This window comes from Hemiscyllium ocellatum, chromosome 9 (genome assembly GCF_020745735.1).
Source record: "Hemiscyllium ocellatum isolate sHemOce1 chromosome 9, sHemOce1.pat.X.cur, whole genome shotgun sequence".
NCBI classification, from domain to species: Eukaryota; Metazoa; Chordata; class Chondrichthyes; order Orectolobiformes; family Hemiscylliidae; genus Hemiscyllium; species Hemiscyllium ocellatum.
In genome coordinates, this window is record NC_083409.1 from 113497898 (window position 1) to 113521881 (window position 23984).

The 23984-nt window shown below is 43.1% G+C and overlaps 1 protein-coding gene across 1 annotated transcript in view; it reads right to left on the reverse strand.

The window, feature by feature from the left end:
* acadm (acyl-CoA dehydrogenase medium chain) overlaps window positions 1–23984 on the reverse strand; it is a 56095-nt gene that overhangs the window by 19944 nt on the left and 12167 nt on the right. The window contains exons 2-7 of the mRNA XM_060830029.1: window positions 16381–16486; window positions 14464–14561; window positions 12898–12967; window positions 7540–7640; window positions 3848–3928; window positions 3618–3748 (exon numbers count right to left, since the gene is read on the reverse strand). Coding sequence (XP_060686012.1) covers window positions 3618–3748; window positions 3848–3928; window positions 7540–7640; window positions 12898–12967; window positions 14464–14561; window positions 16381–16486 — 587 coding nt within the window. The remainder of the gene's footprint in view (window positions 1–3617; window positions 3749–3847; window positions 3929–7539; window positions 7641–12897; window positions 12968–14463; window positions 14562–16380; window positions 16487–23984) is intronic.

Consider the following 23984-nt stretch of genomic DNA (forward strand, 5'->3'; position numbering starts at 1 on the left):
CCCCACACCCCACCCCCCCCCCACCCACCCCCCCCCACACCCCACCCCCCCACCCCACCCCCCCCCCACACCCCACCCCCCCCACCCCACACCCCCCCCACACCCCACCCCCCACCCCCACCCACACCCCCCCCACCCCCCACCCCCACCCACACCCCCCCCACCACCCCCACCCACCCCCACACCCCCCCCCCCCCACCCCCCCCACCCACACCCACCCACCCCCCCCACCACCCCCACCCACACCCACACCCCCCCCACCACCCCCACCCACACCCACACCCCCCCCACCACCCCCACCCACACCCACACCCCCCCCACCACCCCCACCCACACCCACACACCCCCCACCACCCACACCCACACACCCCCCACCACCCCCACCCACACCCCCCCCACCCCACCCACACCCCCCCCACCACCCCCACCCCACACACCCCCCACCACCCCCACCCACACACCCCCCCCACCCACCCCCCACCCCCCCACCCACCCACACACACCCCCCCCACCCACCCCCCCCACCCCCCACACCCACCCACACACACCCCCACACCCACCCACACACACCCCCCACACCCACCCACACACCCCCCCCACCCCACCCCACACCCCACACCCACACCCCCCCCACCCCACCCCACACCCCCCCCACACCCCCCCCACCCCACACCCCACACCCCCACCCACACCCCCCCGCCACCCACACCCCCCCCCCCACCCACACCCCCCCCCACACACCCCCCCCCCCCCCAACTCCCACCCTCCTCTAGCTTATCTCTCCACACCTCAGGCTCACTGCCTTTCTTCCTGATGAAGGGCTTTTGCCAGAAACATCGATTTCACTGCTCCTTGGATGCTGCCTGAACTGCTGTGCTCTTCCAGCACCACTAATCCAGAATCTGGTTTCCAGCATCTGCAGTCATTGTGTTTACCTCATTGATTTTACAGCTCCCTATTGTCGACCCACTTGTTCAAAAATCCATTAATGAGTTTTCCACTACTGTTGACTGCAAGCCCACCTTCTGTGGTCAAGGTGCATACATGGATTCCTGCAGTTCCACACACTATAAGATCAGCAAGTGTATAAATATGGCCTGAGCTGTGTGCTCACTCTACAAGTTTGATGCCTACATTGGGAGATTCAAAGCTATCTTGCAGGGTAATGGCTCCCCAGTCACATTACTGCTCACTGTATATTGTGCAAACTCACACAGGAGCCTAAAGTTATGATGTCTCGTTCAGAAGAGTTCTCGGTCTACCTCAGACTACCCTGGAAGAGCAAATTATTTCAAAGTTTGAGCAATGCATGAAGCTCTTTTACACTACTATGTAAGTGAAGATAACGGCTGAGCTCTGGGACTATTAATCCACAGTCCCAGGTAATGTTCTGGGGGCCCCCGAGTTTGAATCGAGGCATGGCAGACGGTGGAACTTAAATTCAATACCATACCGGGTATTAAGACTCTATGAATCCATTGTCAATTGTCGGAAAAACTCATCTGGTTCACGAATGTCCTTTGGGGAAGGCAACTGCCATCCTTACCTGGTCTGGCCTACGTGACTCCAGACCCACAGCGATGTGGTTGACTCTCAGCAGCCCTCTGGGCAATTAGGGATGGGCAATAAATGCTGGCCGTGAATGAATTTTTAAAAAGCATTAGCAACATGAGTAGTATTTGCAAATGTAGAGATGATTTGTAGCTCAGGCTGTGGGTCAGGCTATAGGCTTGCTCGTTGAGCTGGTAGGGTTTTCTCACATGTTTCGCCACCACACTAGGTAACATCATTAGTGAGTCTCCAATGAAGTGCTGGTGTTCTGTATAACTTGGTCTGTTGTGGTGGGTGATATCACTTCCGGTTCTTTTTCTTAGAGGTTGGTAAATGGGGTCCAAATCAATATGTTTGTTAATAGAGTCCCAGTCTGAATGCCAGGCTTCTAGGAATTCCTGTGCGTGTCTTTGTTTAGCCTGTCCCAGGAAGGATGCATTGTCCCAGTCGAACTGATGTCCCTCTTCATCTGTTTGTATGGATATTAGTGAGAGAGGGTCATGTCTTTTGGTGCTTAAATATCCTGGAGGCTAGTTTCCACTAGTACTTCATTGGAGGCTCTGATGATGTAACCTAGCATGGCGACAAAACATTTGAGAACAAATCTACCAGCTCAGCAAGCAAATTTACAACCTGATCCACAACCTGAGCTACAAATCTTCTGTAAAGTTGCAAACATTTATGCGCATAATACATTCAAATTAGCCCGAACATGGGAAACCGATGTCATTTGACTGAATGCCACCTGCCAACAACTGTACATCCTACACGAATCTATACAAATGCCTCAGGAAACAGGTATTACCACGATGTGTCAAATACAAACCACCTCTCGACACCCCATAAACCAGAAGAACATCAGGACAGAAAGGCTGCAGGGTGCTACGAGAAATGATAAATGATGCCCACAACCGACTCCACAAATACGAACAAGAAATGTCGCGTCAAAAAACTCTGTACACTAACGCGACTGACCATGAGTGGACAAGTACACTAGAATAAGTCATCAACACTAAACAGTGGACCAAGACAATGAAAAGACTCTATTATCCACTCCACCCAGGAATTCCTTAACATCATCAAAGACACCAAGGTAGAGAACGACGAGGTCATGGTTTCTTTCGATGTGACAGACTTATTCACATCAATAAACATCACCCTAACTAAAGAAACACTGGCCTCACTGCTAGATGAACCAAGGACACAAATACCTGACAGCACCAACTCCATCAGCAAGGACAGCATCCTTGTTAGACCTGTGCCTCACAACCCAGTTCACCTTCAATGACAAGATCTATAAACAAACCAACAGGACACTTATGGGATCACCAATATTAGGACTCTTAGAAGAAGCATTTACGCTGAGGTTAGAATGAACAGCCCTTTCCACGATCCAGCCCAAGCTTTGGGTCCACTTTATGGATGATACCTTTGTCATCACAAAACACAACAAATTAGAAGAAATCCACAAACACATAAACAACATCCTTGCTGGTATAAAGTTCACCAAAGAGGAAGAGAACAACAACAGACTCCCCTTCCTAGGCATCACGGTAGAACAAATAGCCAATGGAGAGCTGCAGACCAGCATCTACAGGAGAGCCACACACACTGACCAGATACTCAACTACAGGAGCAATCATCCCAACATCCACAAACCAGGCTGCATCAGAACATTATTTAACTGAGGCACAACACACTGTAGCACCCAGGAACTACAAGAAGCCGAGGAAAAACACGTATACAATGTATTCTGGGTGAAGAAAATCCTCCTCAATTCAGTCCTAACCCTGCTCCCACTAAGTTTGAGGCTATGCCCTCTTGTTCTAGTCTCACCTGCCAGTGGAAACAACCTCTCAAATTCTATCTTATCAATTCCCTTCATAATTTTATATGTTTCTATAAGATCCCCCTTCATTCTTCTAAATTCCAATGAATATAATCCCAGTCTGCTCAGCCCCTCCTCATAAACCAACCCTCAACTCTGGAATCAACCCAGTGAACCTCCTGTTAATAATAATTAAAGTTATCATCATTTGGAGAACTCAATAGTGGTGGAAACGTACCAGTTAGCTTGGCCACCATTTGTGATCCACATCTTCTGCCCGTTGATGACGTATTCATCGCCCTTTTTCTCTGCTCTGGTCTTGATGCCAGCCACATCGGAACCAGCACCAGGTTCTGTCACACAGTATGCCTGAGCAGCGAGAAGAGCTCCATTAGCTACAGGTATTTACAGCAGATTTTGTTTTGGCAGTGAATGATTTTGTGAACCATTATATTTAGCTACACTCACACACATCAACGGGGCCTCAGTCATTCGTCCCAAGTACTTCTTCTGCTGTGCTTCATTGCCTGCGAGGATTACTGGCATTTGCTTGAAAAGTGAAAGGCACAAGTTAGAAGTGTTGTGCAATGTCAGAGAAATTCTGCTAAACTAACCATAAAGTTTCTAAAAGAAAATAAACAATTTTTAAAAGTCTCACTATTCCAGAGACCATTTCAATCCTAGTCACATAAGGATCTATTTTCATGATGGTTGAAACATCAACTCTCCTGCTCCACGGATACTGCCTGGTCTGCTGTGCTTTTCCAGCACCACACGTTTTGACTGATCTACAGTCCTCACTTTCACCCATTATTTTCATGATATGCATCTCTATGACTCTATGTATAACAAGAGGAGAGAGATTGTCTTTTCCTTCAATGGCGAAGAGTGTTGCTGACAATGTCAATGTTTATCTCTCAGCCCTTCAGAGAGAGGTGGTGAGTCAGCTTCTTGAATCACTGTAGTCCATGGAGTGTAAGTGCATACACAATGCTCAGACTGAGGTCTAGGATTTTGACTCTAAAGGAGTGACTATTTCCAAGTGAGAGGTTTGGAGGGGAACAATCAGGTGGAGGTGTTTCTGCTGTGCAGAGGTGGAGGGACTAGGGGAAAAATAACTAGCAAAGACTGGGTCCAAGGCTGAGGGGAGATTTGAGGGTATTTTTTTAAAAAACAGAGAGTCATAGAGATGTACAGCATGGAAGCAGACCTTTCAGTCCAACTTATCCATCCTGACCAGATATCCTAACCTAATCTCATCCCACTTGCCAGCACCCGGTCCATATCTCTCCAAACCCTTCCTATTCATATATCCATCCAAATGTCTTTTAAATGTCGTACAATGAAATGAAGGATCAAAGTGAATGGTGAAGCAAGCTCACTGGGCCATATGGTCTCCTCCTGCTTGGTAGGTTATGCCTATTCTGACTTGGAATTATTTCTCCATTCTGGGTCAAGGCCTTGAAATTCCTTTCTAAACAGCACTGTTGCAATAAGTAAAACAGATGCCCTGCAGGAAATCAATGAGGACATCCACCACTACCTTCTCTCATGGCAAACAGAAACAGGCAACAATGGGTATGGCTATCCACATCTAGGAAATGGACTTTTAAAAACACACCAAGAACAGCCACTTAGTAAGATACAGAAAGCCTTTCTGCATTTGTGATACTTCATTGAGAAGGGGAGAGAAATCTGGAAGAAGAAGGAAGAGTTCAGTTAAGAAAAAGAAGGAAGCATATGTCAGGTGTAGACAGGATAGATCGAGTGAATCCTTAGAAGAGTATAAAGGCAGTAGGAGAATACTTAAGAGGGAAATCAGGAGAGCAGAAAGGGGACATGAGATGGCTTTGGCAAATAGAATTAGGGAGAATCCAAAGGGTTTTACAAATACATTTAGGACAAAATGGTAACTAGGGAGAGAATAGGGCCCCTCAAAGATCAAATTAGGAGAAAGTGAAGACTGCAGATGCTGGAGATTAGAGTCGAAAGTGTGGTGCTGGAAAAGCACAGCAGCTCAGGCAGCATCCAAGGAGCAGGAGAATTGACATTTGGGGCATAATGATGGCAGGATTATGCCTGAAACATAGATTCTCCTGCTCTGCCGATGCTGTCTGACCTGCTGTGCTTTTCCAGCATCACACTCTCAACCCCCAAAGATCAGCAAGATGGCGTTTGTATGGAACCACAAGAGATGGGGGAGATACAAAATGAGTATTTACTGTGGAAAAGGATATGGAAGATATAGAATGTAGGGAAATAGATGGTGACATCTTGAAAAATGTCCAAATTATAGAGGAGGAAGTGGTGGATGTCTGGAAACGCATAAAAGTGGATAAATCTGTAGGACATGATCAGGTGTACCCGAGAACTCTGTGGGAAACTAGGCAAGTGATTGCTGGACCTCTTGCTGAGATATTTGTATCATCGATAGTCACAGGTAAGGTGCCGGAAGACTGGCGGTTGGCTAACATGGTGCCACTATTTAAGAAAGGTGGTAAGGACAAGCCAGGGAACTATACAACTATAGCCTGACTTCAGTGGTGGACAAGTTGTTGGAGGGAATCCTGAGGGACAGGGTGTACATGAATTTGGAAAGGCAAGGACTGATTAGGGATAGTCAGCATGGCTTTGTGCGTGGGAAATCATGTCTCACAAACTTGATTGAGTTTTTTGAAGAAGTAACAAAGAGGATTGATGAGGGCAGAGCAGCGGACATGATCTATATGGACTTCAGTAAGGCATTTGACAAGGTTCCCCATGGGAGACTGGTTAGCAAGGTTAGATTTCATGGAATACAGGGAGAACTAGCCATTCGGATACAGAAGTGGCTCAAAGGTAGAAGACAGAGGCTGGTGGTGGAGGATTGGTTTTCAGATTGGAGGCCTGTGACCAGTGGAGTGTCATAAGGATCGGTGCTGGGTCCACTACTTTTTGTCATTTATATAAATTATTTGGATGTGAACTTAAGAGGTACAGTTAGTAAGTTTGCAGATGACACCAAAATTGGAGGTGTAGTGAAGTGCAAAGAAGGTTCCCTCAGGTTACAACAGTGTCTTGACCAGATGGGCCAATGGGCTAAGAAGTGGCAGTTTAATTCAGATAAATGCAAGGTACTGTATTTTGGGAAAGCAAAATTAGGACTTATACACTTAATGGTAAGGTCCTAGGGAGTGTCGCTGAACAAAGAAACGTTGGAGTGCAGGTTCATAGCTCCTTGAAAGTGGAGTCACAGGTAGATAGGATAGTGAAGGCGGCGTTTGGTATGCTTTCCTTTATTGGTCAGAGTATTGAGTACAGGAGTTGGGAGGTCATGTTGCGGCTGTACAGGACTTTGGTTAGGCCACTGTTGGAATATTGCGTGCAATTCTGGTCTCCTTCCTATCGGAAAGATGTTGTGAGACTTTAAAGGGTTCAGAAAAGATTTACAAGGATGTTGCCAGGGTTGGCAGATTTGAGCTAGAGGGAGAGGTTGAATAGGCTAGGGCAATTTTCCCTGGAGCGTCGGAGGCTGAGGGGTATGGATAGGGTAAATAGACAAGGTCTTTTTTCTGGGATGGGGGAATCCAGAACTAGAGGGCATAGGTTTAGAGTGAGAGAGGAAAGAGAGAAGAGAGATCTAAGGGGCAACTTGTTCACACAGAGGGTGGTGTGTGTATGGAATGAACTGCCAGAGGAAGTGATGGAGGTGAGTACAATGCAACATTTAACAAGCATGTGGTTAGTTATATGAATAGAAGGGTTTGGAGGGATATGGGCCGGATACTGGCAGATTGGGTTGGCATTAATGGTGGGCATGGACGAGTTGGACCTAAGGGTCTGTTTCTGTGCTGTACATCTCTATAACCCTATAAAATAAACACATGACAGACAATGCTGAAACCAGTCCCAGTCAGAATGGAATTGATTGGGTCATTTCTACCCGAAGTATACTGCAGATTGCCATAAGTGACTGGAATTCATTTTACACATTGTTTTAATTTTTAGTATTATGTAAATAATCTCAACTCAATGCACTTTAGTGAAGAGATAAACCTGTTGCACTTGTAAAACTGGTAGCTGTAGTCTTGCTGGAGGTGCTGCTTCCGTAAGTTAAGACTCTAATTCCTGCCCCAAGAATTAATCATTTTATGAATCATCAGTTAACAGTGCAAACCTACCCCCAGTGAGTTGGCCTCAATTGCAGTCTGAATGCCGGTACAACCATATGCTAGTTCTTCCGTGATGAGACAAGAATCAAAGATGCCTAGTCCCATTCCACCTAATGTTTAAGCAAAAGGTAGAGAAAGCAGAAATTATTGAGGCAATCTGAAATAAGTGGGACTGGTAACTTTTAGATTTAGTACCATTACAATGCAGGAGAAGGTAGTTTGGCCCATCAAATCCATGTCAGCCCTCTTAGACCAATCCAGTCAGCTCTCTCCTCCCACTCTATACCCAGAGCCCTTCAACTTTATTTCCCTCAGGTGTTCAAACAATTTCTTTTTGAAACTATCTGTTGTCATTTCCACCATCACAATAAGGTTAATACCAAAAACATTCTTTCCTTTGTGCATCTCTATTGCTCAAAAACTTAAATTTATGTCCTTTAACCCTTGCAAAGTTATTAAGTTTAAATGCCTTATCTAAACCTGTCACAATCTTGCACACCTCTATTAAATCACCCCTCAATCTCTTTTGTTCCATCGAGAGCAATGCCAACTTCTCCAAGTTAAGCTAGCTGCTACAATCCTTCAACCATGGAACCATTCTGCTAAAAAGGGAATTCGATTAAATACTTGAAATGGAAAAATTTGCAGGGCTGCAGATGAGATGAGTTGGAAGCTCTTGTGAAGTGTGAGCACAAGCACAAAGGACCCAAAGACTACTTCCTGCACCAAACCATTCTATTGTTCTGTAATACAAGAAAAGGCAAAAGCAATTAGCAGCCAGCTGAACTTCATTGATTTATTAAGTTAATTCTACAAATGCAGTTCATAACGCTGGTTCCTAACTCTTCCAAACTGTGTTTCACATCTGCAGCAACTTCCTTCCAGTATCCCAGGTATAATTTTTTCAACTTTTTTCTATCTGTCATTTCTAGTTTCGCTACATTTCTATATTTGAGTATGATTCTGCATTCATCCAAGTGACATAGCACTCCAGATATTTTATCAAGATTCCTACTCGCTGCCTTATCTATAGAATATAGGCACTGGAATAGTTACTCTCCCTGAATCCGCTGACTGACACTGGGCTTCATTTGTAGGCTTATTGAAATGTAGATACAGGAGGCAGCAATTTGGTCCATCAAGCCCACACCAACATTCAAATAGATTGGAACTGATTTGCACCTTATCCCCACCTCCTCACACTAGCCCTGTAACATTTAGTATTCTTACCTAACAATAATCTATTAATCTCAGTTTGAAACATGTACAATCAACACCCAGCCTTGAATTTTGTCGTGGGGGGGACAGTTCCAGATGTTCACTTTCCTTTGCGTGAAATGGTAATTCCTGACATCATACCTGAAAAGCCTAGTTTTAATTTTAAAGACTTGAACACCACCCACTCTGGAATTAAATTAAATCAAATCTTTCATTCATTAAAATTCTCAATCACATTACCCCTTGATCTTGTACACTTAAAAGGATACAAATATAGTCAGTGCAACAAATGTGAGGTGATGCATTTAGGCAAGTCTAATTCTAGAGCAAATTATACAATGAATGGAAGAGCCTTGGGAAAAGTTGAAAGGCAGAGAGATCTGGGAGTGCAGGTCCATTGTACCCTGAAGGTTGCTGCACAGGTGGATAGAGTGGTCAAGAAGGCATATAGTATACGTGACTTCATTGGACAGGGTATTGAGTATAAGAGCTGGCAAGTCATGTTAAAATTGTACAAGACATTGGTTCGACGGCATTTAGAATACTGTGTACAGTTCTGGTCGCCACATTACCCAAAGGATGTGGACACTTTGCAGAGGGTGCAGAGAAGGTTTACAAAGATGTTGCCTGGTATGGAAGGTGCTAGCTATAAAGAGAGGTTGAATAGGTAAGGTTTATTTTCACTAGAAAAAAGGAGATTGAGGGGGGACCTGATTGAGGTTTACAAAAATCATGAAGGGTATAGACAGAGTGGATACAGACAAGCATTTTTCCAGGATGAAGGATTCAATATCAAGAGGTCATGCTTTCAAAATGAGAGGTGGAAAGTTTAAGGGGATACACGCGGCAAGTACTTCACACAGAGGGTTGTGGGTGCCTGGAACGCGTTGCCAGCAGAGGTGGTAGAGGAGGCAGGCACGGTAGATTTACTTAAGATGTGTCTGGATAGATGCATGAGTAGGTGGGGAGCAGAGGGATACAGGAATTGGCTGAGAGGTTTAGACAGTACATTTGGATCGGCTCAGGTTTGGAGGGCCGAAGGGCTTGTTCCTGGGCTGTAAAGTTTCTTTGTTCTTTGTCCTCAGAACCTAACCCTGACAGTCCGTTCAGATCAACCCAAACAATCCATTCAGATCAACCAATCCAGCTGTTTTTTCTGGCCCACGTGAGCCTCCTCCGACATATCCTCAATTCCTTTCTCCAAAGTGTGATTAGTTTGTCCTTAAATGCATCAACATTATTTCTCTCTCAAACCTCAGGGCTTTTAAGATCCACAATTCAGACCATTCTTTGGTGAAACAGTGATTTCCCTATTGGAGTCTGAGTATACAGTATCTTTATAGTTATAATTATAACTCCTATATTTGGACCTTCAGACAAATGGAAACTTGCTGCACCTACTGTATCAAATTCATTCATAATTTTAAAAGCTTTGATCAGATCATCCCACAACATTCTCTTTTCAAGGGAAATAAGCTCCAGCCTAACCATATTTCCTCATTCCTTCATTCCTGATGAAAGGCTTATGCCCGAAATGTCGATTCTCCAGCTCCTCGGATGCTGCCTGACCTGCTGTGCTTTTCCAGCACCACTCTCAACTCTGACCTCCAGTATCTGCAGTCCTCACTTTCTCCTTATTACTTTACAGTTCTGGTATTGTCATTGCTATGCTGATGCTGCACCACCTCTGGGTCTCTTGACTATGGCTGTGCATTCCTCTCCGCCCCCTTTGTTCCATAAGACCATAAGACCATAAGACATAGGAGTGGAAGGCAGGCCATTTGGCCCATCGAGTCCACTCCGCCATTCAATCATGGCTGATGGGCATTTCAACTCCACTTACCAGCATTCTCCCCGTAGCCCTTAATTCCTTGTGACATCAAGAATTTATCAATCTCTGCCTTGAAGACATTTAGCGTCCCAGCCTCCACTGCACTCTGCGGCAATGAATTCCACTGGCCCACCACTCTCTGGCTGAAGAAATGTCTCCGCATTTCTGTTCTGAATTGACCCTCTCTAATTCTAAAGCTGTGTCCACGCGTCCTAGTCTCCTCGCCTAACGGAAAACATTTCCTCGCATCCACCCTTTCCAAGCCATGTATTATCTTGTAAGTTTCTATTAGGTCTCCCCTTAATCTTCTAAACTCCAATGAATACAATCCCAGGATCTTCAGCCCTTCCTCGTATGTTAGACCTACCATTCCAGGGATCATCCGTGTGAATCTCCGCTGGACACGTTCCAGTGCCAGTATGTCCTTCCTGAGGTGTGGGAACCAAAACTGGACACAGTACTCCAAATGGGGCCTCACCAGAGCTTTATAAAGTCTCAGTAGCACAACAGTGCTTTTATATTCCAACCCTCTTGAGATAAATGACAACGTTGCATTTACTTTCTTAATCACGGACTCAACCTGCATGTTTACCTTCAGAGAATCCTCGACTAGCACTCCCAGATCCCTTTGTACTTTGGCTTTACGAATTTTCTCACCGTTTAGAAAGTAGTCTATGCTTTTATTCTTTTTTCCAAAGTGCAAGACCTCACATTTGCTCACGTTGAATTCCATCAGCCATTTCCTGGACCACTCTCCCAAACTGTCTAGATCCTTCTGCAGCCTCCCCACTTCCTCAGTACTACCTGCCTGTCCACCTAACTTCGTATCATCGCAAACTTCGCTAGAATGCCCCTGGTCCCTTCATCCAGATCATTAATATATAATGTGAACAGCTGCAGCCTCAACACTGAACCCTGCGGGACACCGCTTGTCACCAGCTGCCATTCCAAAAAGAACCTTTTATGCCAACCCTCTGCCTTCTGTCAGACAGCCAATCCTCAATCCATACCAGTAGCTCACCTCGAACGCCATGGGCCCTCACGTTGCTCAGCAGCCTCCCGTGTGGCACCTTATCAAAGACCTTTTGGAAGTCTAGATAGACCACATCCACTGGGTTTCCCTGGTCTAACCTACTTGTCACCTCTTCAAAGAATTCCAACAGGTTTGTCAGACACGAATTCCCCTTACTAAATCCATGTTGACTTGTTCTAATCAGACTCTGCCCTTCCAAGAATTTAAAAACCTCATCCTTAATGATGGATTCTAGAATTTTACCAACAACCGAGGTTAGGCTAATTGTCCTATAAAATTTTCCATCTTTTGTCTTGATCCTTTCTTGAACAAGGGGGTTACAACAGTGATCTTCCAATCATCCGGGATTTTCCCTGACTCCAGTGACTTTTGAAAGATCTCAACCAATGCCTCCGCTATTTCCTCAGCCACCTCCCTCAGAACTCTAGGATGTATTCCATCAGAGCCAGGAGATTTGTCAATTTTAAGACCTTTCAGCTTTTCGAGCACTTTCTCTTTTGTAATGGCAACCATACTCAACTCAGCCCCCTGACTCCCTTTAATTGTTGGGATATTACTCATGTCTTCCACTGTGAAGACTGACGCAAAGTACATTTTAAGTTCTCCTGCTATTTCCTTATCTCCCATCACTAGGCTTCCAGCATCAGTTTGAAGTGGTCCAATGTCTACTTTTGCCTGTCGTTTGTTTCTTATGTATTGAAAGAAACTTTTACTATCGTTTCTAATATTACTGGCTAGCCTACCTTCATATTTGATCCTCTCATTTCTTATTACACACTTTGTTATCCTCTGTTTGTTTTTGTAGCCTTCCCAATCTTCTGATTTCCCAATGCTCTTGGCCACTTTATAGGATCTCTCTTTTTCTTTAATACATTTCCTGACTTCCTTTGTCAGCCATGGCTGTCTAATCCCTCCCCGGATAATCTTTCTTTTCTTGGGGATAAACCTCTGTACAGTGTCCTCAATTATACCCACAAACTCCTGCCATTTTTGCTCTATTGTCTTCCCCGCTAGGCTCTGCTTCCCGTGTATTTTTGTCAGTTTGTCTTTCATGCCCTCATAATTACCTTTATTTAACTGTAACACCATTACATCCGATTTTACCTTCTCTCTTTCAAACTACAGACTGAATTCTACCATATTATGATCGCTGCTTCCTAAGTGTTCCCTTACTTTAAGATCTTTTCACTCATTTCCCAGTTTATAGAACAGCTTAGCAAAATGAAGCTACTGATGTGCATTCCCTTCAGTTTCCACTTCAAATACTTATCTGTTCTCTGCTTACCGCAACTCACAGGAATGTGGGTGTTCATCAGGCCCAGTTCCCATGCTCTCTTAATAAGGGGAACAGGATACTGAAAAGAAAAGAAAGATATCATGAAGACACAGATGCCTCACTGCAAACTCCCCACCACCACCATCAAGATTGCAACAATTCATTTCTCCTTTACCTAAATAAAACCATATATTGGGCTCTGCAAGCTTGCTGAACCAGTCAATATGATCGTGCCTGATCCACTATCACAACGGCATATTCTCACTTTCTCCACATACCCCTTGATATTTTAATTACTAGAGTCATAGAGATATACAGCATGGAAACAGACCCTCCTGTCCAACCTGTCCCTGCCGACCAGATATCCCAAACCAATCTAGTGCCACCTGCCAGAATCTGGCCCTTTTCCCTCCAAACCCTTCCTATTCATATACCCATCCAAATGCCTATTAAAAACTGAACTCTCTCTTATTTGAACATATTCAGTGACCCAGCTTCTGTGTGGTAGAGAATTTCACATATTCACTACCCTATAAAGTGTTTACTCATCACTGTTTTAAATGGTCTATATCTGTACCTTGAGACTGTCCCTGCTGCTAGATTCCCCAACCTCACTGCCTCTAGTCTTTGCCAACCCTGTCAGAATTTCAAATGTCACAATCAGATAACTCTCATCCTTCTGAACTAGAATGGAAACAGACCCAGTCAAACCAATCTCTCCTCGCAGGACAGTCCTGCCATCCCTGGTATCACCCCAGTGAGCTTTCAGTTACCAATGCTTTCTAGCACCTTGCAGTGGAAGTGTTCTATCATTAACATAAGCCATTAACTTCCATTGTTAGCCTTCAATATAATTTACAACTTTCAGCAGGATTGCCTCCATTCCAAATATTGGACCAAATTTTCACATTAAACAGTAATGATCTCTCTCAGCAAAATCATACTGGGTTGATTAAACTCCTTTCCAATCTACAATGTAGACTGTGGTTTTCCCGATAGGGAGCTTTAAAACGATGAAAGGATTTGATTGAGTAGGTTTAGAGAAAATATTTCCATTCATGGAGGAAGCCTGAATTAGGCATCTAAATACTAGACTGGATATGTTAGAGTATTAAGAATTAAGGAGGAACATCTTCACACAGAGGGTGGTGAGAGTGAGGAACCAGATTACGCTCAGGTGAATAGCGTAAATGTTTTAATTCAGGAAGTTGATAAGTTGAGATGGAGAGGGACAGAGAAGGTCTGTGTGGAGCACAAACTCCATCTTGTACTAGCTGTATTGATTAATCTATTACTGCACTTTCAATTCTACACATTTATTTTGAACATCAGGTAAATTGCCAAATAGTCATCTCTTTTACTATCCATTGTGTTAACAATAAGAGAATAAGGGAACAGGGACACAAATTGGGAAGGGTATGGGGAGGGGGAATATTCATACAGCGCTTGAGAGGAGAGCAAGCAGTGTGTTAGAATAGAGTGCTGGAGGAATGACGTGGAGGTGAGGGTGTGGACTCATCATCCTCGGAGAGTGAATGACGTGGATGATGGACTGTAGTCACGTAGTTCACTGACCTCTCCACTCTTGTCATAATCAGCGGCTGCTGGAACAATTTCCTCCCGAGCAAATTTTTGTGCTGTTGCCTGGAACTCTTTCTGTTCATCTGAGAAGTCTGTAACATTCGAGAAAGAAAGATATTGACGTGTCATTTTCCCTTTCGAAAATTTAAGTTTCTTTCATCCTCAACTTGTATGTAATAGTGTCATTAACATAATAAAAACCCCATGTTGTTTCGCAGAAGGTTACGTTCAGAGTTTACTGTGTTATGCTCCAGTTGATGTTATTATTAGACAAGTGCAACCCCAGCCTGAAATATAGCTTGGCCAATCATATTTTGTTTTGTTTTGTTTTTAACAAATTGGTTTCTCAAATATAAGCAAGCAATTTTGCAGATTTTTATTTCAACAACTAAGCAAGTATATTCACAAAAACATAACGGGGGATCCATAAAAAGGCTGTAGACATTCTGGATATTTAAACAAGAACCTACATTTATATTGGGTTGTCACAACCTCAGGACTCTTAAAACCTGCAAAAGCAACTTTCATCCCACCTTGCTTTCACAGGCTGCAGTCATGCCAATCTAGAAAGGCTCTGTAACGAGATTAAATTTGCAATCCAAGAAACATGTAGCCAGATCACTGGAATTACATCTTACAGGCATCAGAATGGTTTGTTGAAATTGATAGAGAAAAATGCTAAATTCTGTTGTGGTTCTGTTCGCTGAGCTGGGAATTTGTGTTGCAGATGTTTCGTCCCCGTCTAGGTGACATCCTCAGTGCTTGGGAGCCTCCTGTGAAGCGCTTCTGTGATCTTTCCTCCGGCATTTGTAGTGGTTTGAATCTGCCGCTTCCGGTTGTAGTTCCAGATGTCCATTGCAGTGCTCGGTATATTGGGTCCAGTATATTAGCTGATTGCTAACAAGCACATCGACCTGGGCCCAATATACCGACCACTGCAATGGACAGCTGGAACTGACAACCGGAAGCGGCAGATTCAAACCACTACAAATGCCGGAGGAAAGATCACAGAAGCGCTTCACAGGAGGCTCCCAAGCACTGAGGATGTCACCTAGACAGGGGACGAAACATCTGCAACACAAATTCCCAGCTCGGCGAACAGAACCACAACAACGAGCACCCGAGCTATAAATCTTCTCCCAAACTTTGAATGCTAAATTCTCAAAACACATGAAGCCTGCTGTTCATGTCAAAATTGTCCATATCACAGCAAAAACAAGAATTTGACTCAGTGTTGTTAAGACACAAAGATAACAAGCCAAAACAAATCACCCTCACTATCACTGGACACACAACACTAAAACATTCAATGACCCTCAAATTTGCCCAATTGCTCCTAACCAGATTTTACAAATAATAGATTTAGATTCTAAGTCCATAACTCAATCAAAAATTAACACTTTATTATCAATGACACTTTAGAACAATGATTAAAAAGTAGTCATCGAATTAATATCTAGAATCTAAACCCAATCTTTTATGATCATAATCCCCAATCTCTCTCAGACAGATTGAACGACAGTTAAGGGGTAAGTTAAAAAGAAAATAATTGAATTTTGCAAGTTCAATTAAACAGCTTCAGATGATCAGACATTCAATGAAATCCTTGGACATTGAGTTGTTCACAGGCACGTAGTACTGTCAATCTTACTCAAATTTGAAAATCTCCAACATAAACGCTGAGCAGACTTTCAGAATGCCTGCCATCAGTGACAGGCTCCTCATTTTCAAAACTGCAACCAACCTTTCAAACTGATTTTAAAACAGCTCTCATTTCAGTTCACAGGTTTTAAAAACAGAATACAGAAAGTCACGGTCCTTACACTGCTCCTATTATAACTCAGTGGAATGACTAAATATAAAATGCAAACAAAGTCAGTTGGTTGTCAAACTGTTTGGAAGCCAGCTTACCAAAACTGAATCCAGATGATGTTTGACTTGCCTTCAGTACAGCTGCAGAGGGTTGGCTGCTTGACTGAAATCGCAAACCAACTCGGACACTGGCCCTCAGAGCACACTTCAGATAGAAAACACAAAATTAAATTTCAATCACAGCGAATAAATATGGGAAAAGGAAGAAAAAGCTTGCATTTCAGGTGGAGATTTTCATAGCCTTGGAATATCCTGGAGAACTTCACAGCCAATGAAGTATTTTTGCAGCATAGGAACTGTTATAGTATAGGAAACACTGCAACCAATGTCAACACACAGGCTATGCCTTCAGCTGCATGGACCAGAATCTCTGGAATCTGCTCCTGAAACAAAACGATCCCAGAATGGTTTAAGCGTGTCCTTAAAACCTATCTGTATGACCAAACATATGGACATCTTCCCTAGTAGCTTTTTATGTGGTTCAGTTTCAAATTTTGGTTTGATAGTTGAGCTGTGAAGTACCTTGAGAAATTATATTTCTTTCAATGTTAAAAGGGCCAATATAAACATTGATATGAATCCCAAATAAATGCAAAGTGCTACTGCTATTGGTGTATCTACAGAGTGGCAGAGTAGAAAATGATCTTTAATACTGCTCAACTAGAAGCAAAGATTGTGCGTTCAAGGCCCATCATTCAGGCTTTAGTAGGCAGTGGCTGAACACCTCAGAAAGGGTACTGCATTGACACAACTACATCCAAAAGGGAATTGGAAATATATTTATTGAAAGGCAAGGCAAACTCAAGGAGCCTAATGGCCTACTCCTGCTCCCATTTGACAAGGAGAAGAATTTGCAGAATTGGGACTGATTGGATAGCTGTTGTAAACAACAGGACAAGTACTTTCTCCTGTACCAGCAGATTCCAGAATTCTATCTTCCATTCTGCGTGTACATCCGAAAACATGGTTCTGGCAAAATTTCCTCCCAAAAACCATCACCATCATTCACTTCATTTTATTTGCAGGGATTAGCCATATGTAAATTCAGTACCACATGTGCTTAATGTCAAGCAAGTGGTATACTTCAAAACCAATTTGTATGAAGTGGTTTCTGGCATTTTCTTAGAGATGTACCAAGGCACAACGCAAATACAAACCTGGTAAGTTTGTCTATCACTGTCCTGTTGGAAGGAGCAGTCAAGTTGCAGTTTGTACCTGGAGCATGGAACCTAGCCTTTGAGGCTAACAGGACAAAGTTTGTTCTTTGTTTGTGATGATGTCATGTGGTGTACATCAATGGTAGCCTAATCACAGGAAGCAAGTTTCCACAACTTGGAACTAAACCAACAATCTTATGAGAGATAAGAAGGATGAAAAGAATTAGAATTAAAATGCTTCATTGGAGAAAGTGCTTATTCAGACCATGCTATGACTATCATTAGCTTGAACTCTGAATCAAGTGTTAAAAGTGAATGCATTTTGTTCTGAGGTGATATCAGAGAATCATAGTGCTGATGAGGCCCATTGAGTCTATACTGCCAAAAATACACTACCTCCTGCACCAGTCCCACTTTCCCACACTGGCTTGGAATGTGATGACACTTCAAATGTTCATTCAAGTCTTTTTAAAAGTTGAGGTTTCCTACCTCAAGTAAGAAATGCATTCCAGATCCCAGCACCCTTTGGATAAAAAGGCTTTTCCTCAAATCTCCTCTAAACTCCTGCCATTTCAAAGTGTGCCCCATTGTTCTTTACCCTTTGATTAAGTGGAACAGCTGCTTTCTATTCACCCTGTCCATGCTTGTCAATCCTATACACACTATCAGGCATCCTGCATTCCCCAGACTCTCTTCATCGCTGAAATGCTCCATCCCAGACAAGATCCTGGTGAATCTCATCTGCATCCTCTCCAGTGCAATCACATCCTTCGAATTGTGTGGTGAGCAGAACTGCACACAATACTCCAGCTGTGGCCTAACCAAAATTCTGTATGGCTCCATTATGACCTCCTGCTCTTATAATCTATGCCTTGTCTGATAAAGAAAATGTCCTGTATATCTTACCGATTTTGTTAACCTGTCCAATCCTCTTCAGGAATCTGTGGACAGGCACACCAAGATCCCACTGCATCTAGTGTCCTGCCATTCACTAAGCACTCCAAATTAAAATCAACATTAAATTAAAACAAAACTACAGGAACGTCGCACAATATTACCTTGGGGCTAAACTGAACAAACACCATAAAACTATAATTTCAACACCTTTGACAACTGTATGCAGAACCTTTCCCAGATTTATTTCGGTTTTTACTTCCACTGCTGCTGGATGCACAAGACCCCAGATCAATATTTGAAAGAGGATTTGAAATCTCTCTCTGGCATCTGATCCAATCCTAAATATCCACCAGGACCTCAGAACATCCTGGAGCTGCACAGGCCCTTTCATCCAAGCACACAGCATCAGCTGTTTGCTTTGAAGCTAAGGAAGTTGAAGGGAGATTTGGTTAAGTGTCCAAGGGTGTGAAACTTTGCATAAATTTGACAAGGACAAAGAGTCAAGCTTTTGGACAAGAGGTGCAAGAGATTTGTCAGGAAGAATTTATTTTTGCTCACTGACTGATAATACCTGGAACTCTCTGACCAGGAGATTGGTGGAAGCAGTGACAATCGATGGAAATGAAATGGGCACTCAAATGGAAAGAAGTGCAGGGTAATGGGGAACAGTGAAGGAATGGGACAGGCAAGCTCTGTGGGGAATCTGCATGGACCCTTGGAACGAACCGTCTCTTTCTGTGCCCTAGGTGACTGTATGAATCCTTTGATACAACTTTGATCCTGAAGAAGCTCAAAAAGTCATGAAGTTCACAAGACGTGGCAAACACCTTGCCTTGTGAAAAACTCAACACAGAATACCTCACAGTACCTTTGACATTTTGTTTAGTTAATGGGTATCATTGATACCAAACTAGATATATTAAAATATTTTCTATAGTGAGATAGATGGCCATCTAGATGGACATCTAGATGGACCATGGGGCAATATAACAGCTCAAGGCTTGATTCACAAATACAATGGAGGCATCACTCTGAAACACTTCGCTACTGCTGACACAATTATCTGGCTTAACCAGCTGAATGTAAAACTGTAGCTGATGCTTTACATCAGCCATAAAAGACAGAGTAAATGCCTAAAAGCAAATAAATAAAGTAACCCATGTATCTTCTTAATTAGTCTTTGTCACATTTATGTAGTGTGCACACATTGGCTGTCTCATTCCCTATGTTACAACAGAGGCAACAAATCAAAACATCCTTCACAAGCAGTAAAGCACTTTGGGGCTCCCTGACGAGTTGAAAGGCCCTCTGGAACAACAAACCTTTCTACCGTTACAACTAATGCAACACAAAATAATCTGAATCCAAACACTTGGCCTTTATAATCCGAACTGGCACTTCAGGGCAGGACTGAGGAGTGATCCCCTCAATTCAGAGTGTATCTAATTACACTCAATTCAATTTATGATTGCTTGCACACCTCAGTATGTCTAAATTAACAATTATTTCCATTTTACAGCACTTTCAACATTGTGAAACACTCCAAGGTGCACTACAGGGGTGACTACCTCAAAGTCCAACACTGAACCACATGAACAGACACTAGATTAGATTATAAAAAGTTTGATCAAAGATGTGTATTTAAAGGATCATCTTAAAGGACAGGTAAAGGAGCAAAGAGGTTTAAGAAGAGAATTCGTGAGTTAAGGGCATCTGAAAACAAGGAATTAACCTTAAAGCCAGCACACAGAGAATCTTTTGCCTCACTGATTGGGTTAAACTTTCAATCCAGAGATTACCGATAAAAGGTCGAAGCCTGACACAGTGCACCAGCCAAAGAGAAAATGTGGGATCATGTGCTGGAAATAGCACAAAGCTAAAAATCACACAACACCAGGTTATAGTCCAACAGGTTTGCGTGAAAGTACAAGCTTTCAGAGTGCTGTTCCTTCGTCAGGCAGCTAGTGGGGCATCATCCTAGGACACAGAATTTACAGTAAAAGAACAAAGTATCATACAACTGATGTGATGTATGGAACAAACCGAGATTGCTGTTAAGTCTTTAAGCACTTAGAACGGGGATCCAGGTTTCGATTGGTTAATATGAATATCCCAGAATTTCTTTTCAAGTCACAGTGACACTTCAGCTCAGACAATGCATGAAAGGTGTGAGGTTACAGTCTGTCTGTAGTCTGACCTTGGGTGAGACTAGTTCAAAAGAGAGAGAGAGAGAGAGAGAGAGAGAGAGAGGCCTACAGCTTATGACAGAGACAACATTGGCCAAGTCACATGAGTACCTGCTGTGTACATGGTGGGTGGTGTCCCCACATGTAATAGTGGTATCAGTGTCGACGCTCTGACATATCTTGCAGTTGTTGCCAGGACAACGTTGAATGGTGTTGTGGTCGATGTTGCTCTGAAGGCTGGGCAGTTTGCTGCGAACAATCATTTGTTTAAGGTTTAGCGGTTTGTTAAAGGGGAAAAGAGGAGGTATAGAGAAGATCTTGGCAAGGTACTATTCCTCATTCATAATGTGTTGCAGGCTGCGAAGAACATAGCGTAGGTTTCTCCATTCCCAGGAAGTACAGGACGACGAAGGGTACTCTATCGCTCTTATCCAGTGTCTGTCTCCTGAGGATGACATTATGGTTTCTCACTGTGGCATATCAGAACTGGCAATCGATGAATCTGTAGGCAGTCACTCAATGTGACGTAAATTCCTACTTTGGAAACAGAACCAGTCTGACTCATGGTTGGGATACGAACAGACTCTAACCTCACGCCTTTAATATATTGTCTGAGCTGAGATGTCACTTTTTTAATACTCAGAAAACCTTAAGTTATCTCAGGACTGTGAATTGAAAGATATTCTGGGATATTCATATTAATCAGTTAAAACCTACATCCCCATTCTGAGTGATTAAAGACTTAACAGCAATCTCGTTTGTTCAATACATCCCATCTGCAGTATGACACTTTGATCTTTTACTGTAAATTTTGTGTCCTATGATCCTGCCACACTAGCTACCTGAAGAAGGAAGCACTCTCCAAAAGCTTGTACTTTCAAATAAACCTATTGGATTATTATCAGGTGTTGTGTGATTTTTAGCTTTGTCCAAGTCCAAGACCAGCTCCTCCATAGGCAACACTCCACAATGTAACTGTGGCTAACTTACACAGGCTCGACAAGATTGGGAAAAAAATAAGTTGACACCCCAAACACAGAACCGAAGGAGTGCTGCCCTGATGGATGAGGTTGGTGGGTGGAGATGAGTGAATAGTGCAGTGGCAGGGAGACAATGAAATTTGCACTACACTAGTTTCAGGTCATTCCTCTGTTGCCCTGCAATAATAACAATTTGTTCCATCAGTGTCAATTTGCTTTGGAGAGGGAACACTGTCCGTTGAAAGTTCACAGAGAATCAGGGTGTTTGAATGAAGCATTTTCAACTAAGTTCCACTAGAAGTGTTGAATGGATGATAGAACATAGAACAATACAACGCAGAACAGGCCCTTCGGCCCTCGATGTTGCACCAACCTGTGAACTATTCTCAGCTCGTCCCCCTACACTATCCCAAAATCATCCATGTGCTTATCTAAGGATTGTTTAAATCTCCTTTGAAATGATCCACCTTAAAACTTTGAAATTATGAGAACTGAGCAAGGGCCTTGTACAGGACTTATACAGTTAATGGCATGGCCCAGTGTTGTACTGTAGAATGGAGAGACATAAGGGTTCATAAGACCATAAGACATTGGCCTAATTTCTGCTCCTTTCAGCCCATCAAGTCTGCTCCACCATTCAATCATGGCTGATAAGTTTCTCAATCCCATTTTCCCACTTTCTCCCTGTAACCCTTGATCCCCTTGAAAATCAGGAACCTATCTGTATCAGCTTTAATGAAGCTGCATTAGAACATAATTTCAATGAGCCACCACACACTGCAGCACAAAAGGAACTACACAGAGCAGAGAAAAATCACCTATACAGCTTATTCAAAAAGAATGGGTCCCCAATGAACACAGTCTGCCGATTTCTCAGCAACAAATCCAAACAAGCAGACAAGGCCAATCCAGAAACCCTAGCCACTCTCCCCTACATGAAAGACATCTCAGAAATGACTGCCAGACAACTCAGACCCCTTGGCATCATGGTAGTCCACAAACCCACTAACACACTAAAACAGCAGCTAATGAACTTGAAAGACCCTATACAGACAACAAGCAAAACTAATGCCATTGATAAAATACCATGCAAGAACTGTAATAAATACTACATTTGACAAACAGGCAGAAAACTAGCCACCAGAATACATGAACATCAACTAGCCACACAACGATAAGACCCTCTCCCACTTGTATCCTTACATACAGATGAGGGAGACACCACTTCAACTGGGTCAACACATCCGTCCTAGGACAAGCCAAACAGAGACACACACGAAAATTCCTAAAAGCATGGTATTCCAACTGGAACTCTATCAACAAACACACTGATTTGGATCCCATTTACCACCCCTGAGAAAATGAAATGGAAATGACATTGTCACAGGAAATGATGTCACTACAGGAAATGGCATCACCAACCCAAGAAAACTCAAACAAATATATAGAAAGCGGGTTACACTACTAGTGCTTCTTTTGGCAGTTCACTGAAGATGTTATCTAGTATGAAATGTCTGAAAATGAATCTTCCAGCTCAGTGAGCAAATCTACATCCACAATATATGCCTTAAATATACTCAGGTACATAACTTTGAAATTTGTGTCAAGGATAGACAGGTGGTTAAGAAGGTGTTTAACAAGGTTGCCTTCGTTGCTCTGATGATGGAGTGTAAGAGTTGGGATGTCATATTGAGGTTCTATAGGATGTTGGTGAAGCCACTTTTGGTGTACTGTATACAGGTCTGGCCAATGCTATTGGAAGGAATTAACTTAGAAAGGTTTGAGAAAATATTTACCAGGATATTGCTGGGACTGGAGAGTTTTAGAATTATAATGAGAAGCTGGATAGGCTGGCACACTTTCACTGGAATGTTGGAGATTGAGGAGTGACCTTGTAGAGATTTATAAAATCATGAGAGGCATAGCAAAGGTCTTTTCCCTAGAGTAAAAGAATTCAAAACTTGGACGGCCTGTTTTTAAGGCAAAAGGAGAAAGATTTTAAAAGGACCTGAGGGGCAACCTTTTCACACAGGGGTGGTTTGTGTGTGGAATGAACTGCTACATGAAGTGATAGGTCCAAATATAGTTACAACATTTAAAAGACATTTGGACAGGTACATGAGGAGGAAAGATTTAGAGGGATGTCAGCCACACACAGGCAAACGGGCATAGTTTAGTTTATGAAACCTGTTCAGCATGGGTGAGTTGGACCAAAGGTTCTGTTTTAGTGCTGTTTGACTCTATGCCTCGATAACTGAGAGGCGTTCATTCAAGTGGACTCGGAAAACCATTGTAAAATTGCCTCCACATTTTGAGCTAAAGAACAGATGAAAATCAGTTAAGATTTAAAATAGGACTGATATTTCTTTTGAATTGAGACTCTGTAATAGATATACTGGGAAACAGGTTGAAACATTGCTTTG